The sequence below is a fragment of the Protopterus annectens genome, chromosome 1.part1 (assembly GCF_019279795.1).
Source record: "Protopterus annectens isolate FY-2018-M chromosome 1.part1, PAN1.0, whole genome shotgun sequence".
Lineage (NCBI taxonomy): Eukaryota > Metazoa > Chordata > Ceratodontiformes > Protopteridae > Protopterus > Protopterus annectens.
This window is the reverse complement of record NC_056726.1, coordinates 1,337,197,610-1,337,215,548: the sequence shown is the minus strand read 5'-3', so window position 1 is coordinate 1,337,215,548 and position 17,939 is coordinate 1,337,197,610. Positions and strand designations below refer to the sequence as shown.

Genomic DNA, 17,939 nt, shown 5'->3' with positions numbered 1-17,939 from the left:
GTTGTGCCGTTCGATTCTCAGCTAGAGCATCTTCTGTGTGGAAACATGCATGGATGGGCGTACCTTCGTTGAAGGTTGTGCGTCAGGGCTGGCAAACTCGGCACGTAAAAAATCTACTGCCAATCATTAGCGGACCGGAATTCCGCTGTGGCGACCCCTAACTGGGAAAAGCCAAAAGACGCAAACAAACTAAAATTCTTCTAGGAGGAGATATACACCCTAATCCTGGCCCTTCTTATCACAACAAACACAAAAATAGTCCTCTCTCTCACACACACTTTCATAACTCAACAGCAGCCATTCCCCATCCCTGATCTAATTTTTGCTGAATAAATGTCAGAAGTATGAGAAATAAAACTGCTGAACTACATGCCTGGATTACCAAACATAAGCGTGATGCTCTTGCTGTAGCTTAAACGTGGCTTAAACCCAGCATAAACATACCTACTACATTTCCCCGACAGCAAACCAACACCAAAATTAAGTTCAGCAGAGCTTCTTATTGCTTTCTTCAAAATGTTGTGTCTTTTCGGCTTTTCCTGGTTAGGGGTCACCACAGCGGAACTCCGGTCCACTAATGATTAGCAGTAGATTTTTACGTGCCGAGTTGCCAGCCCTGATGCACAACTTTCAACGAAGGAATGCCCATTCACGCATGTCTCAACACAGAAGACGCTCTAGCTGAGAATCGAACCGGACAGCATCTTACTGTGAGGCGACAACGCTACCGCAGCACCACCACCATTGCTTTCCTCATCCTTTGTATGCCTCCTGGTGGCAATACAGCTATACTGGAAGATATCATAGAATGGATATCCATAACATTTCCACAAGAAAAAATATCGCTATGTAATGTGAATGTCAGTTGGTTGGACATAAACTCTTAACTCCACTACATCTAGCATGAACTAATATCGTTTCAACCAACTAATTAATAGCCCCACATATTATAGCTAGAAATCAAATTTTCTATTAGAGTGGATCCTAGTATCAGACCCTAGCAAATACTCCAACATAGGCACAATGTCAGAGCCTCCTAGCGATAATTTCCCAGTCTATATGTTCAGAAATTTCACACATCCAGTTAAACAGCATATTTATAAAACAACACGCAACCTTTCCAAGTTTAACCCAGAATTGTTTATTAGTACACTATCATCTATTAATTGGAACTTCCAAAAAAGTCCTTCCCTTAGATGATGCCGTAATTGAATGCGATACAACTTTTCTAGGTATCCTAATAGCCTTGCACCTGCTAGAAGGAAGAGAATGAAAACCAGTCATGCAATGTGGCTATCCAAAGAGTAGAATGCTAGTGCAAGATAGAGAAAAAGCATGAAAGAATGGCAAAAATATAAACCACCTCAATATCTTGAAAAATTCAGAATGCTTCACAATTGTGCTAAAAAACAAATAAATTAAGAAAAAAACTAAACTACAATAATGTTCTGTATAATACTAAATACTTCCCTAAAAAGTTTTGGACATTCATTAAAGAAATCTTACATCCCGGCCAAAGATTCAACAAAAAAACCCTTTCCAGATAACTCACCACTTGAAACCGCAATACAATTCAGATAGTTAATAGCATCTTTAAGCAAGGATTCCTCAACATCTAATCCCAACTCTGCGCATCAGTCACATATCACCACATCCACTTTCACCTTCAAACCTGTGCCCACATTCGATATAAAACTAGCATTAAACAAACTTAAACCATGCTCTTCTTCAGCTGATGACCTTCCAAGCGAGTACCTAAAAAGAGCAGCCAATAGTATTGCCTGTCCTGTCTCAGTCTTTATAAATAAGTCAATCAAGGAATCCCACTCTGGAAAAAGCCACACATTATCCCTCTTCAAAAAAGAGGAAATTCAACAGACATTAATAACTTTAGACCTTTAGCAATCTTATCTCCCCTCGCCAAAATACTTCAAATATGTATTCAAAAACAATTGCTAGACTAAAAACAATTGCTAAGACTATCTCCTGCAGGAAGAACTCCTCTCCCCTACACAACATGTTGTGCATCCCTTCCATACTTCTATCCTAGATAAATACTATCAAAAAGCTAGAGATAATAGCAAACTAGTTTCTTCCTTATTTCGAGACTTGTCTAAAGCCTTTAACACAGTTTGTCACAGCAAAGTTCTAACTTCAAATGTTATCACTAAGTCCACCCTTCTTTGCTTCAAAAGGTACCTGTTCAATAGTTATCAGACAGTAAAGTGGCACTCCATGCTCTCTCCTTACCTCCCAATTACCACCGGTGTACCACAAGGCTCTTTCCTTGGTCCCCTCCTCTTTAACATTTTCACCAACACCCTCTAAACATACACACAGCAGGCCACCCTAATACAATATGCAGATAACTCCACTCTCATTTGCAAATCTGACATGATACACCTCCAAAAAATTACTCGGGAAGCTTTAACAGCCACTGAAACATGGCTTTGTGACTCACAACTCGTGCTCAACCTAAAAAAAGACCAAACTACCACTTTTTTTCCACAAATCCCTCTCTTATGAAATAAACAAAATTGAAATCTTCTCTGTTGATAATACAACCATTGAAGTCAATTCTCATAGCAAACTATTAGGGAGTGATAGTAGATGATAATATTACACTCAGCCTGCATATACAAAATTGAATAAGAAAAACTCATCAAGCACTAGGGATGCTTTACAGATAGAAAACTTTCTCACCAATGTAACTGAAACTACACTTGCCACTACCTTTCTGCTCCTCATTCTTCTTTGTGGTGGTCCCATCCTTACTAACCTCCAGGCTTCACAAAAATTGAAACTTGAATAATGCTATACAAAGTTGCTAAATTTGCAGAACATACCCCCATCAGAGCCCGTCACTGTATAGCACTGAAAAGCCTAAATTGGTTAGAACTGCAGCATAACTAATACATTCACAACTTCTTACCGCCTATAAAATTATTCAGCATCCATCTGCCCGTCCAGCACTAAAAACCATTCTACACAACTGTGTTCCCATTTGGTCACTGCGATCCACTGGCCAAAAACTCCTGTTTATCTACAAACCTAACAAATCTGCTAGGCATTGTCTTTACTCGTACAAGGTTGCTAAGGCCTAGAACTCCTCACCTGTATCCATCAGGTCTATAATTTTCTTCCCATCTTTCAAAACTACTCTGAAAGACTTCCTAGCTAAAATCTGGCACTGTTCTTTCTCAAAACCAGGATAAACTATACCTCTAAATGTGAATAAGTACCTTTTCATTCCTTATACCTCCTTACTCTCCCTTCTTCACTTACTTCCTTGCTGTTGTCATAGTCTCTTCCTTGACTTTTGCTATAAATATACCATAAGCCTATTTTTCCCTCACTTCATATTGCAGGTCCTATTTCTATTAGACTCACTTACCTTTAATGTCTCAACAAACTGCTTACAATTTCTCTAAATATTAAATGTTTGGTATATACCTTGTATTGGCATATACCTTGTATAGATTTGTAACCAATGTTTTTATAGTATGTCTAAGTTGTTATAATTTTATAAACAGCAGATGTTTTTGTTTTATTTTGCAAATTATAAAATTACTATTCTTAAAATGTTCTGTAATAATTTGAAGATTTTTTTTCCTGGCCTCCGCTGAAAATGGGCTTCTACTCAGTTGGACTTTCCCAGTAATCAAATGTGAATAAATAATAAATAAATAAGTAAAGCTCTTCCTATTACAGTCTGCTTTTTTACCAATTCACTTTATTCATATTTCCAAAATTATCTTAAGTAAAACATTAATATTAGAATTATTTTCACTTGTATTAGCAATGCATTCTTTTTCAGAATAAGTCGACCACCTTTGTCTTACCAAATTACTCTTCATTACTTTCCTGCAATCAGCCCAGTTAGTAGGACAATCAAACATAACAGTTATACGCTGCCAAATAATGCCAATACTTCATCTCTGAACAAATACATTCAAAAATGATCCATTTCTGACTATATCCTAAATTAGCAAAGGCTTGTGATATGCCATACATGATTAATATTGCCCGTCTTGTTCTCCTGCCTAAAGTATGTAATAGTCCCCTATTATCAGTTACACTTTTACATATTTACCTTAAGTAGTGTCGAATACTTTGTCTTAACAATACTTTACTGCTTAACCTCATCATATCTTGTCACATGTAGTATTAGAGCAATATATATTTACTAAATGATGTTTCTTTTTATCTCTTCTCCAGGTGATTTAGCTAGGCTGCAAAACATTTTGATCCTTTTTCCCTATCTTCCAGGTCAGATTTAAAACCCTAATATTACTTTTTTGTCTCATCTTTTCTACAGATCATAACCTACTCTGTTTTCCATGGTACATTGAGTTGTCTTAACATATTCTACTGAAATTTCCTTTTAAAAATTTTGTTAAACCTTTCTCTAGCCACTATAATTTGTACTCAATCTGTGTTTAAATTGTTTTATGTCTGTAATGTACTTAAGTATTGTTTCACTATTGGCATCCTTTTTATGTCTTAACTTCTCCAGCTACATGTTTTAATCTTTACACTATAATATTTAACAGATCAGTAAATGTTTTCCTTTCTTTTCAGCACAACTATTCCTTCATTCTTTCTTATCCATTTGATAACCTTTTCTTCTTCTTCTCTAAACAACTCTCATGCATATTCTTTATCCTAATGACATTCTCATGCCCTCATGACCTTTATATATCTGGTGCACTCTATGAACTATTCACATCTCATGAAAAAAATGTTTTTGCTCAATCTTTCATTCCTTTGCCTAACATAAGTTCCCCCTCTTCTCTTACAGCTTCCCAAAAGGATCTGTCATCAGAAAATCCTGAAACCTTTTTATTTTTTTCACTAGATCCCTAGACCAAGTATTTCTGATGCTGTTTGACTTGCTGATGTGCAGTAAATCCATCAGTAATGAAGGATATTTTGTATGCCAGAAACAAATCACATTTTAGCAGTCTGTAGAATAATATAGTGACAGGGCTTTGAGTCAGTCCATGTTTGACATGTTGCTTTAGCCTTCTATCCTTTTAGTAAGGTATCTCTGTAGGCATTCCAGTTGTTGCATTAAACAAAATTAAACAAATAGCCTTAAAATTGCTTTAGCATCTTAGGGAAGCAGGTCCTGCCTGCCAGTCAAATATCACAACTAATCTCCAGCGATAACATTGCTGGGTAGGGAAGACTCCTGTCCCAATGATGTTTCACACTCTGGTGATGCTGAAAATTCATAATCCTCAAGATACATCCCAGATCAAGGAGAACAAAAGCTGAGCTTTAACTTGCCCCCCTCCCCCCTACCAGTGGCTCTATGGTATCTTCAGTTTTCTACATTTCAGAGAGGTATGGGGATTCAAATCCAGGAGTCACGTGGGCAAAGACCAAGCATGAAGGCTACATCATAACAGAAATTCATCTCGAGGCCATCCAAATAACTCAAACAAGAAAGGAACTAAAGTCGCACTTTGACATGAGGTTAAAATTTACCAGCTGAAACTACATCAAATTAAATAAAACCAATTACTGTAAAGAGCCATCACACTTATAAGGTTAGAAAGAGTATGTTTATAATATCCTTGTAAAGGCTGCCAGCCCAGCAAGCTGGAATTTTGTAAATAATTCTATTGTATTTGTGAATAGTAATATGGTTTGTATGCTTGTCTTATAAAAAGTATATTTTATGTTAAACTGCATGTTATGTACTGAGCTTCAAGAATGTAACCACAGTGTACCCTACTGAAAAGAACAGAAATGTATATGAACTATAAGCCTATGCAAATTGATGTTTTGATAGTAAGAAGCTGGAACATACAGAGTTAACTTGCAAAACTCTTAAGAAAATAAGTTAAAATTGTTTATGATTGGGGCATCTCTCAGTTTCAGCTAGGAGACAGGATGTCTACAGCGAGGAGTTCTCTCTATTGTCTGGAAACAGAAATAATTGCAGGTTTCAAAGGTGAAAGTATTTAACTGTTTTACGACTTCCAGTTCCAGGCAAATTTCTGAAGATAAGTATTTTTGACACAAAGGTGGCAAAGAATGATGTAATCTGAGATAACTCAGCAGAAATGTTTGATAGCAATTTAAGAACTATCTCAGAGAGAGAGTCTGTGCATTTTGTATCTTGTCTTTGGACCTGTAAACATCCATTCAGCACTTTGATTTGCCTGGCTCTGTAAGTAAGTTTTAAGTATAGTGTTTCTCTTAGAGATAGATAGGAATATAGCAAGATGAGTTTAGATGTTTTCTGTATTCATGTGAGACTGTTCTGCTATGTTGTTTTAAAATATTTCCTGTGATTCTGAACTCTCTTGTCACTGTGTTGCATTGTTGAGTATTGTCTTGTCCTTTCATTATTTATTATTAAATATATTTAAACCTTTTAATTGTGGCTGGTTTGTTTAGAGATATTTAAGTTCTTAGAGTACTTATATATGTATTTGGGGACACTGTACATGCCACTCTTAAATAGCCTTCAGGTCTTGGACAATTACCATTTTGATAACAATAACATTACACAGTAGAATCGGTCACCCTTTGGGAAGGGCCTTATAGTACCTGAAAGGGTGGTTGGTGGCAGCTTGTACTACATTATAATCTGGGCAGAAGGGGGCATAACTAGAAAACCTGTACCAGCCTTCCCCAGCAGTGTCTGTGTGTTTGTATACAAATCAAATCTCGAAGTGTGTATGTGTGTGTCAGCTGCTTGGGCAGGGACATGAAGCACTGGCTGGGCAGAGAGGGTGCTGGAGGTTTTGGCTTGACCACTCGGCTGAGATCTTAACCCTATAGCTGTGCCAGTTGGGACTCTTACTGGCGATATAGAGAAAGAGGGAGAAACTATCCCCAGACTTACTGTGATCTCTGTATGCTCTTAAGGGAAATTGTACTTTACTGTGTGTGTACCTGTCATCCTCCCAATGTGCACATCCCTCACTGGTGTTAGTGGTGAGGATTGAGGCTCCTTGATTACTGGGCCAGTGCAGGGGTGTCACAGTCCTCATAAAAACAGAAAATGTCAAAATTAAAGGGGCCTGTGGTTAAACTATATAAACTAAACTCACACTAGATAAGTAACAGCTATAAGAATGTAAGATATCCCGTCTCTAATCTTTTTTTAAATACATGGTCATACAGATTACTAGTTGTGGTGGAACAATGTCCAGTTAAACCATAATGATCACCATATATAACTGTGGAGCTTTTCGCCCCGGGCCTCCACTGAAAATGGTTTTCTGATCTAGTGGAATTTCCCGGTGGACAAATGTCAATCAATCAAAAAATATAAAGTATAGCTGTAATACCAACATGCAGAACTTAGTAAGTTATAGTGACAGTACAAACCACTGTGAGAATTCCAATCAAACTATTAAATAAAAAAAAAACACTACTATAAACAGAGTCAATATAAAATGTTAAAAATTGTAAACATTACCAGCCATTTTGGTCAGATGTCATATATGAGCCTACTTTAGTCGGCACAGGAATAACAAACAAAAAAAAATAGATGTAGATAACTATAAATAAGTAAACATAAATGTGTGTGTGTGTGTGTGTGTGTGTGTGTGTGTGTGTGTGTGTGTGTGTGTGTGTGTGCGCGCATACGTTTTTGCATGTGCGCTTGTGTGTGTTTATCTGTGTGTGTCTATGTCTGCATATGGATGACTAATTATTCATTTTATGCAACACTGTTAAAAGACAGTCAAACACACATCTTTCATCTTCTTGGAAGGTGTCTTCTGTATTCTTACCTAGCAATCTCTCTTCCTGTTCACAGACAACACGGAAGCATACCTCCTTGTTGATAATGTACATTCTGCGAAGGCTGTAAAATAATATCAGATGTTTGGGATTAATTTCCTTTAAAAGTGTGAAGCAACTTATATAAATTGTGTTCCTGGATATAGACAAGAAGCTGAAATGGCAGACTCCTAATAATGCTTCCTTCAGCTATCTCGCACTTGGAGGACTGATCCATCTTATGTGCAGTTATAGATCACTGGTAGACTGGAAGCATATGAATATATCTATAGATTGCCACTCATTTGCAACTTCCTTGCACCGACCTGCATGCTATTTCCAAATAGTATTGAAATCAATTTATCTATATCTGTCTGCCTGCCTATCTATCTACCATTCCATATAAATCAACAACCTAAGAACTGTAGATGCTGCAACAGAGAATACTGATTTCCTCCGGAACAAGTTCCAGGTATACCATTATGTGATCAAGTAATATCGTGCTCTAGAAAAATGTATTTTATATCCAATCATCCTGGTATGAGATGTTTGCATCCGCATCAGGCAATTACTAAGAAAATAATGTATTACAGCATAATTATGTCATTTTATTTTCTATCACCATTGTATTTTACCCCCGTAAGTTACTATCCTCAGCCCCCCCCCAAATGTTGCATTCATTCCACTGGAGACACGGTCAGCTCATACTGGGATTGAGGTGACAGCGTTACAACCCAATCGTTCCACAGCTAGGTTAAGAGCTTGTAGTCTGACTTGCTCCACCTTCGGTGAGAGTCAGGAAATGAGGCTGGGTCATCATTCATATTAGGTGGTCCTCCACTGCATTAATTCTTCACTATGATAGCTTGTGATAATAAGATAGCCGCTGTTTGTGGAGGGTGTATGTGAGTATCCCTGCATGTCTAAATCCCAGCTTAATCTACAGTGCTGCATTATCTCAACCCACCTGCTAACAGATATAACTACATGCACCTGAGTGTGTGCCTGGCTGCAGGTTAAACTATCTATTCTCTGCATGGAGGAGCTATCAAATACTATGTACTCTCATTCTTACCCCACCCCCATGTCTTCTAGCTTTCCATGGTACTTCGCAAACACAGGTCATCTCTGTATCTTAGAGGCAAGTAGTCCTGTCATTTTTGTGTACGTGTGTTGAAGCCCAGCAGAAGAAACTTTAGTGCTGGGTACTTCTCACTCCTGTTACTCGGGTCAGTGTACCAACACAGACACATGCACACACATTTGGAAAACAGAGCAGTAAAATTACAATGCATAATCCAAGTAGAATTCTTCATAAATAATAAAGGAAAACCATAAAGTAATTTAGTAAGTTAACTAAGTTATGAGTAATTTTTAATTTGTTATTGAATCTGTAGTGAAAGGCAGGACTGTTTACAGTGAGCATTTACATGGCACTGCTTGTTTCTTAATAAGCATGTTATGTTGAACCAAAATAATGTAAGAATTTGCATTTTAATCCTCCTTTCTTTTTTTTTTTTTTTTTGTTAATGCGGATGTTTTCGGGAAACCAGAAATTACAAACAATAACACTAAGTGCTATCTTACCTATAGAAGCACTGATAATTCATGCATTGTTTTCGTGGTTGATGGACAGAATACAATCTTGTGCAGGGATACTGCTCTTCACGACAATCTGAAATAAAAAAAATGGGATGACGCTTTCTATCACTAGGAATAATAACATTTAAACAACAGAATTCCATTTCTCCTTCCCTCTTCCCTCCTTATTTCCTTTGTGTCATTCTTTCTTTCCTTCTTTTCTTTCCTCTTAATTTATTTTACAGACTACACTGTCAACAATCTTGCTTCCTTTTCTCTTCATGTAGTATATATTTTAAATGAAACTGGATATATTCAATATTTAAGCAATAACTGATGGCGTGGTGTGGTATATTGAAGATTTACCCACGGTTGGTGTGGTTTAATCATGAGAGCGAAGCCTGAGTGATTAAACAAAGGCAACCGTGGGTAAATTTTCAATATACCACAACCACGGCGTCAGTTATTGCTATTATACAATAACATTATTTAAGAGAAAAATACTTTTCTTAAATAATGTCTTTGTATAACAGTGGATTGCTGTTTTTCCGCCCGTTGTGGTATACTGCTTCTGTGTTTTGATGTACTGCTCATGCATACGGGACTTGCGTTCCCAAGCACACTCAGTACATCAAGGCTTTGAAACGGAAGCAACGGAGAAAAGAAAGTCTCCGTTGCTCCATTTTCACTCTTTTTTTTTGTAAAAAAAAAAAGGTTTTGGGACAGTTTATACCAGACCTTTTTCCACTGGTATATTGTGGGATTTACAATGGGCACGTTGGTTGGGCTGGCCAATCAGTGTGCACATTTTAGAATATTAATAGGGAGACGTACAAGGTCAGTTATACAATAATACCTTACTTTTCAAACCCGTGCATGTTCATTGGACAGAGCAATCAGCATGCTTTTTGTACATCCAACATATCCAACACTAAAAAAACTATCAGTATCTGACAATGGAGATCCTTCACCCTCTTCACAGTTCACAGACAAAAAAGTCAGAAAAGCTTAAACAAATAAACATGTAAAAAATCAAATGTTAAGAAATAACAGACACACAAGTAACTATTTGTTTTATTTATTTATTTGCAGTTTGTTAATACAGAGAGTCTTTTGGGCCAAGATGAGCCCTTTGTCAATGGAGGACCGGGGAGAAAAAGCTCCATGTATATACATATAAAACATGAATTAACATGAATTAATACAGAATAATACAAAGTATTTATACAAGCATGATCATAAGGAATTAGTACAAAGTATTACATGACTCTAATATATTACACAACTCTAATATAAACAAAATCAAGTTGATGCAGTGTCAGTAGGATCTTTATAGTGCACAATAATCGGTTCTGAACAACTTGAGATGATGAGAATTCAAAATTTTGGGTGGATTATGAATGCCTAAGAAGATATTATGAGTGAGAAAGGTTAGAGAAGTGGGGTAGTTGGGAGAAGGTTAGGAGGGGTGAGAGCAGGAGCATTCACAGGTATGGGAAGTATAGTTCCCAACTAAATTTTTTTGTCTACTGTATCTGCTATTCCCTCAGATGTGGTTTGTGTTGAGTAGGTCATGCAGGCCAGCTGCCATACTCCAAGCCATTTTCATTCTGCCTATTGATCTGAAATTCATAACTACAATTACCTAGATTTTGGATACACAGATGGCATGAAAACCAACTGATGAAACCAGGAGATGTACTGTGCAAGGGTCAGCACATACATGTCCTAGACATGCTCAGTATGTTACTAACACATTAGCAGTGGAATAAGATTAAAGTCCCTAAATATATTATCATTATTTTAAAGGTAAGTGAGTTATTTCTTGTATATATTATGCATTTATTTATTTATTTATTCATTCATTCATTCATTTATATATTTATTTATTTATTGACTGGGAAAGTCCACTGGGTCAAAAACCTTTCTTCAGTGGAGGCCCGGGGAGAAAAGCTCCACATGTGTAACAAAATAAAGTAAATGAATCTAACATATGTAAATCAAATTTCACAGTGTATAAACGAGAACATAATCAAAATATGTAAATCAAATGTAAGCAATGTAAAAAGGAGAACATATACAATACAAATTTAGATCAGCGTTAACATCTTTAGGCTATAAGAGTCAATAAGTATAGGCTGATTAAGTTAAATATGCAGAACAGTATAGATATGATACAGTAACATCTGTAGCGTGTGTTGACAAAAAAATAAAAAACAATTGCAATGCTAGGTAACAAGAACTGGAGTTATAGAACTGATTATTATTTCCTGCATAATACAAGAATTACATGAATTAATTAATACTAGAATTAATACAACAGTATTTCATAATAGCAATAATCTATGACCAATTATGGGAAATGCTAGATTTACCCATGACTGCCTTTGTTTGATTACTTAGGGTTTGTTCTCATGATCAAACTATGCAGACTGTGGGTAAATCTTGCACTGACCACACTGTCATGAATTATTACTTTACATGAACAATGCTGCTTTGGCTTGAGATTAATACCTGCCTCATCCAGATAAGCTAATCACTATATATCTGGTTACATCGTTACAACCGATTGCTTCTCAGGATTCCACTTCCTCTCTGTTAAGCCAATAACTTGCCACATTACATTACCAGCAGTGCGAGGGTGTTGACTTATGCTAGGTCATAGTAATACACAAACAATGATTTCCAAGATGAACTAGTAACACTCAGTGTTATCATTCTTTCCTGAATGGTGCCATGTTGTTACCATCTGTTAATGTCACAAGCTAGGTTGATAGCCCTAGAGGGACTGACTCTTGAGCCATTTGACTTGTGGATATGCAGCATTTCCATTAGGGCAGGGTTGGAGATTGCCCTATAGGCCAGACACAAGTCACCTCTCCGCAGCCTGTAAGATACAGCCTATCCATATTGGTCATGGTTTGGAGTCCCTGTATTTTCTTAGTGAGAAACCTCTCACTAAAGGCACAAAACTAATTCTGGATATGATACCAGTCTATTGCAAGACAGACAGCCACATGCATACATGCACACACATACAAACACAAATGTGAACACACACGTGTATATGCGCACTTGGGCACATGTACATTCACACATGTGTACTCATATGTACATACACACACACACACACACACACACACACACACACACACACACACACACACACACACACACACACACACACACACTCACATGGCTTGCAGACGAATTAAGAGTTTAACCAATTTACCTATAGCAAAACTCCTTGGAATGTGAAAGCAAACCAGGAAACCTGTCACATTAAGGCTTTGCGCAGCAGACAACCCAGCTGAGAAATGACTACAGAAACATACGCACAGTAACATCTTCTCTAATTACCGTGTTCCCTCCTTTTTCACTCTCCATGGTGATCGATCTTGGTTTCTTCTACAGCCCTTCAACAAGGTCTACTCTACAAAGACAACCTCTGCCATAAACTGGGGAATCCAGAACAAACCTCTCTCTCTGATATTGATAAAAATGTGTTGGTAAAAGTATGCTGTTGGTACATACAAATATAGCTGATGCTGATAAGAAGACAGTACAGGTTGCTGGAATGGAAACAGGAAAAAAAATCACAAAGAGAGATCTGAGAGAGGAATAACTCGAAGATCTCACCATAGATGACTTGAAAGAGGTAGTCAGGTGGCTTTTGACTCTTAAAGATAAATGGGATTTGCATATCATGACAGTGTGTTTGTGTCCAGAGAATGGACTGATAAAGGAGGACTAGTGGAAGAAGTGATACAGCATTTGGAAGTCCTGACAGGCCTATCATCAGGAATTTCTGATGATAGCCCATAATATTCCTTCTTCAAGCCATGTCTATGTAAAGCACACAAAAAGAAAGAGTAAGCAGAATTTTTATTAGGAAAGCATTGCAAAAGAAATGAGAGGGTACTGCAAGACTTGTTAGCAAAGGCAAAAGTATAGTAAGGCAGAAAACAAACCTAATGTTACTTTGGTTCTATTGCCTGCTAACAAGACACTATTGTAGAGAGTAACCATGAGTATTGTGGGAGTATCTGGCACTCAGAGGCAGTGTGTTTTTCATGAGAGTACTTAGTATAAGTCAAACAGCAGCAAAAGATGTGATACAACTAGAACAAGAATCTGAGATCATACAGTCAAACAAAAGCTAATAGTGTTTATTTATATTTCACATGATAAGCTGTTGGCAACATAGGATGGCCCTTTCACTATTGTGAGGAGTATAATTAAAGTCACTTATATGGTGGAGTTGCCAAGCAGGTAACTGAAATGTAGACCCTACCACACTGACATGATATAGAGATATGAGTTCTTATTATATGCAGTGGGGTATAAGACAAACTAGAGAAGACACAAGATCTTATCAGTGAAGGTCAGCTTCTGTCAGTACTGGATGAAATAGTACTGTTACAGCAGCCACCCCCTACACAGTTTCAAGAAATTAAAATGGTGCTATGAGAGTTCATGGACATGTTCCATACTATGTCACAGTGTACCTAACTAGTAGTGCACCATTTGGATACATGAACCCAAGAGTTAATCAAACAGGCTCCTTTCAGGGTGCCTGAGCAACTTGAGAAAACCACATGGGAGAAACTACAAAAGTTAAATATGGGGGTAACACAGGAATACAACAGTTTCTGGGCCTCACCAGAGGAGTTGGTGCCAAAAAGGATGGGTACACTGCATATTGTGCAGACATTAGGAAATTAAATAGTCATACAGAAGCAGATGGGTACCCCATGCCAAGAACAAATAATGCTTTAGAGTAATTGGATGGGGCTAAGTATCTGACCACAGACAACTTAGTAAAGCTTACTGGCTGATATGATTAACAACAAAAAGTGAGAAAGGGGAGAGCCTTTGTCATGTTTAGGTTGCTTGAATTCACCAAATATCCTTCAGGATGAAGAATGTCCCAGCAACTTTCTTGAAGCTGGTAGATCACAAATTGGTAGGGGATAGGTGCTATGATTTTGCTTACTGAGACAATCTTGCAATCATTAGACAGTTTTGGCAGAAACATTTATTTTATTTATTTTACGTTTGTTTACTGTGATAGTCCAACTGGACACAGGTTCATTTATAGGGGAACCCTGGGGAGAAAAGCCCCGTACAAGTAACAATATAGTTAACACATGTAATACAAGTTACAGATAAATTATAATAGCCATAAAACACTTTTAAGCAGAACAATGCAATTCTTAATTAAAATGCATATAGAAAAATACATTTTGAGGTTTGCAGTAGGGATTCCTGAGTTTGTAGCAGAACAACAGAAATCTTTTAGAGTAGCTAGTTGTTTGTTGTTACATGAGGTAGGGGTTTTATGTGTTGCATGGGCATAGCCAAGAATTCATTAGGTGAGCTTTGAGAGAGTTTTTAAACAAAGTAGTTGAAGGAGCAGAGGTCAGAGTAGGGGGAAGGTTGTTCCAGTTTCTGGCTATGTTGTGGGAAAACAGAGCTTTCCCTGCAGAGTTATTGGCTTTAGAGATACAGAGGAGATAATTTTCAGAAGAGCGGAGGGGGCGATATGATACGTATTGGGTTAGAAGTTGGTTTAGGGATGGGGTTTTGTTAGGATAATTCACAATATTGTAGGCAAGTATTAATTGGCGATAATTGAGTAGATGAGGAAGTTCTAACCATTTAAGTTCTCATAATCCCTGACAGTGATGGGTTTTGAAGGTGGAGTTACTAGCAAATCTGGCGATTTTATTGTAACATGACTCAAGTCATTCAAGGTCCTGTTTTCTTGTTTGGGTAAGGACTGGCGTGGTGTACATAAGGGTGGACAGTAGGTATGTCTGGGCTAGTGTAATTCGTGCCTGATCAGATAGGAATTTTCTGTGAATGTATAGTGTTCCCATTTTTTTTTTGTGGACCTTTTTGATTGTTTGTGATATATGGACTTCAAATAGTAGTTTATTGTCAATTTCTACACCAAGGAGTTTGGTGTGGTTAGTTGGGGAGATGTCAGTACCATTTCTGGATGTGATTGTAAAATGGGTGGATTTAGTTTTGTGGGGAGCGAATATAAGTAATTTGGTCTTGTTGGGATTGAGGAGGAGTTGGATCTGGGTAATCCAGCTTTCCACTGAGGTAAAAGATTCCTGAGTAAGTCCTAGTAGGGCAGTGAGTGATGGTATGGAGCAGATGAGAGTTGAGTCATCTGCATATTATATGTGTGTGGCATGTTGGGTGGACGTATGAAGGTTGTTAGTAAATATGGAGAAGAGTAGAGAGCCCAATATTGAACTTTGTGGGACTCCTATAGTGGGTGGAAGTAGGGGTGATTGTTTTGACATTGGACTGATTGTTGTCTGCCTGATAGGTAGCTTTTAAACCAGACTATAGTGGAGGGGGTGAAGGACAGGGAGGTCATGGAGTCTAGTAGTATGGTGTGTGACATCATGTCAAATGCCTTAGATAGATCTAAAAATATTACAGATATGAAGTTGTTATTTCTGTGTGGGTTAACTGTATTTGTAAAAGAGAGGAGAGTGGTAGTTGTGTTATGGTGTTGCCGGAAGCTGTGTTGTGTGGGTGAGAGGAGATTGTTAGAGTTCAGGAATTGCATGCAAAACATACATGCAAAGCATGTCAAGGAAATGCTAAGGGTTGGGGAAAGGCATAATAGTTAAGGTGTTTACCTAACAGACAAGAGGTAGAAGGTTCAAATGGTCCACTAAGGCAGCTAGTCTAGTACTAACCTATGATCTTAAGCATATAAAGACTTGCCAGTTTGACTTTTAAGGCAGAAAAATGTCAGGTAAGAATGGCAGAAGTAACTTGTCTTGTTCTTTACATGGATGATAGCAAAAGTCAGTCATTGGCTGCCAAAGTGAAATCTATCCAGGCATGACCTGTTCCTGTTACCAAACTGGTGGTGAAGGCATTCAGACAGTGGATCACTAAAGAAAGCTTCTCACCCATGGTAGTACCATAGCATCTCCTCTCATGGACATTTTTCAAAATATTAGACAATTCCGCGGATTCAGTAGACAGTCGTGCAGGAATAAGTTATTCCTTCATGGCAATGACCGTTCTTGTTCAGCACAGCTGCATGCCATACATATGTAAGAAGGTGCGCAGCCATGCTGTAAAACGGACACAGTTCCATGTACAAGCTCAGGGGGTGTGTCTGAGAACAGAGCTCTCACAATACACACGCCCCCTGCACTCCAGAATTGCCATTCAGCAATTTAAAATGAGCAAAAACTCTCGTAATACCCCTAACCCATGAGGGTAAGAAATCTGGACAAAGCCATAAGGGACAATCATCCCTACCAAGCCAAAAGTTGATAGAATAACAGATTTAGCATAAGCACATAGCACACACCTCCCAACCCATCACAGTAAGGAATGTGGACAAAGCCATAAGAGGCATTCGTCCCTACAAAGCAGAAAGTTGAGTAATAACAGGTTCAACATTAGCATGGATATTCTGAAGGGTACAAATAAAAAAACACAACAAATAAATTATTTTTATATATATATATATATATATATATATATATATATATATATATATATATATATATATATATATGCAATAAAGTTTAAGCATAGCTGAGTGGGTGTGCCCGTTGCTTAACCCAGCTGAAACTGGACGAAAAGTTAAAAAGCAACAGACATGCAGCATAAACATAAGTGCAATAGTGTAACAATGAGAGCTTATGCCTTACATGTAGTCATTCATGGTTCAAGTCTCACCAAAGCCATTTTCATTTTGTATGTATAAACATTAACATTTTAATTTTTTGTATATTTATGTAAGAAGTAACTGATTTTTCTCAACCAGAGTAGTGTATTAGTCCCAGATGTGAGGTGTCAGTGTAATAAAAGTAGTGAAACTCCCATATAAACACAAGTGCCCCATACAGTATAGTCACACAAGAATAAATTAATCACAGCACATTGGGGGATGTCAGGGAAGGTAAATAAATGTATATTATGTAATGAATGATGAATCAATCCCATACAGGTGGTAGACCAATATAATAAAACATAAGCAATGATAAGCGTTGCACAGCTATGTTGACTGGGTGCTTAGCATTGTATACATGTGAATACTAAGCAATGAATAGCCCAGCTAAGTGGATTTGCCCATTGGTAAGTAATGCTGAACCTGCCCCTTTAAGCACTGTCAACTTTAGCTAAGCAGGTTTGCCTGTAGCTTAGCTTAGCTCAGCATTTTCAAAACTGTCCAATCATGGCAAAGGGTGGGAAATTGGCCATATTTAAACCCTGCAGGTGGAAATACAGCTCATAACTGGTTGTAGCTCTCCACTGTAGGCAGTATGGCAGGTGTTGGAGAGAGCATGTGCTTCCAGGTGCAGCACTGGGGCATACAGGAGTCCAAGGGCATGGCAGGACTCCTGGTAAAAAAACATGACATGAGACTGCTGCAGAACCAGAACCAGGTCTCCCAATATAAAGCAGGAGCCTGGGAAAGTCTCACCTATGATCTCACCAGTGCCACTGGTATCCCTCAGACTGGTGAGCAGGTCTGGCACCACTATGCCGACTTGAAATGGAGGAAGAGGGAGCTCTTGGAACAGTGGGTCCAAGAAGCAAGAGAGAGAAGGGAGATATCC

General features: G+C 37.9%; 1 protein-coding gene across 1 annotated transcript in view; it reads right to left on the bottom strand.

The window, feature by feature from the left end:
* The window catches only part of LOC122810257 (microfibrillar-associated protein 2-like), a 1,267,702-nt gene that overhangs the window by 104,149 nt on the left and 1,145,614 nt on the right, over positions 1 to 17,939 (bottom strand). Inside the window, exons 6-7 of the mRNA XM_044081798.1 lie at positions 9,334 to 9,421; positions 7,758 to 7,831 (exon numbers count right to left, since the gene is read on the bottom strand). Coding sequence (XP_043937733.1) covers positions 7,758 to 7,831; positions 9,334 to 9,421 — 162 coding nt within the window. The remainder of the gene's footprint in view (positions 1 to 7,757; positions 7,832 to 9,333; positions 9,422 to 17,939) is intronic.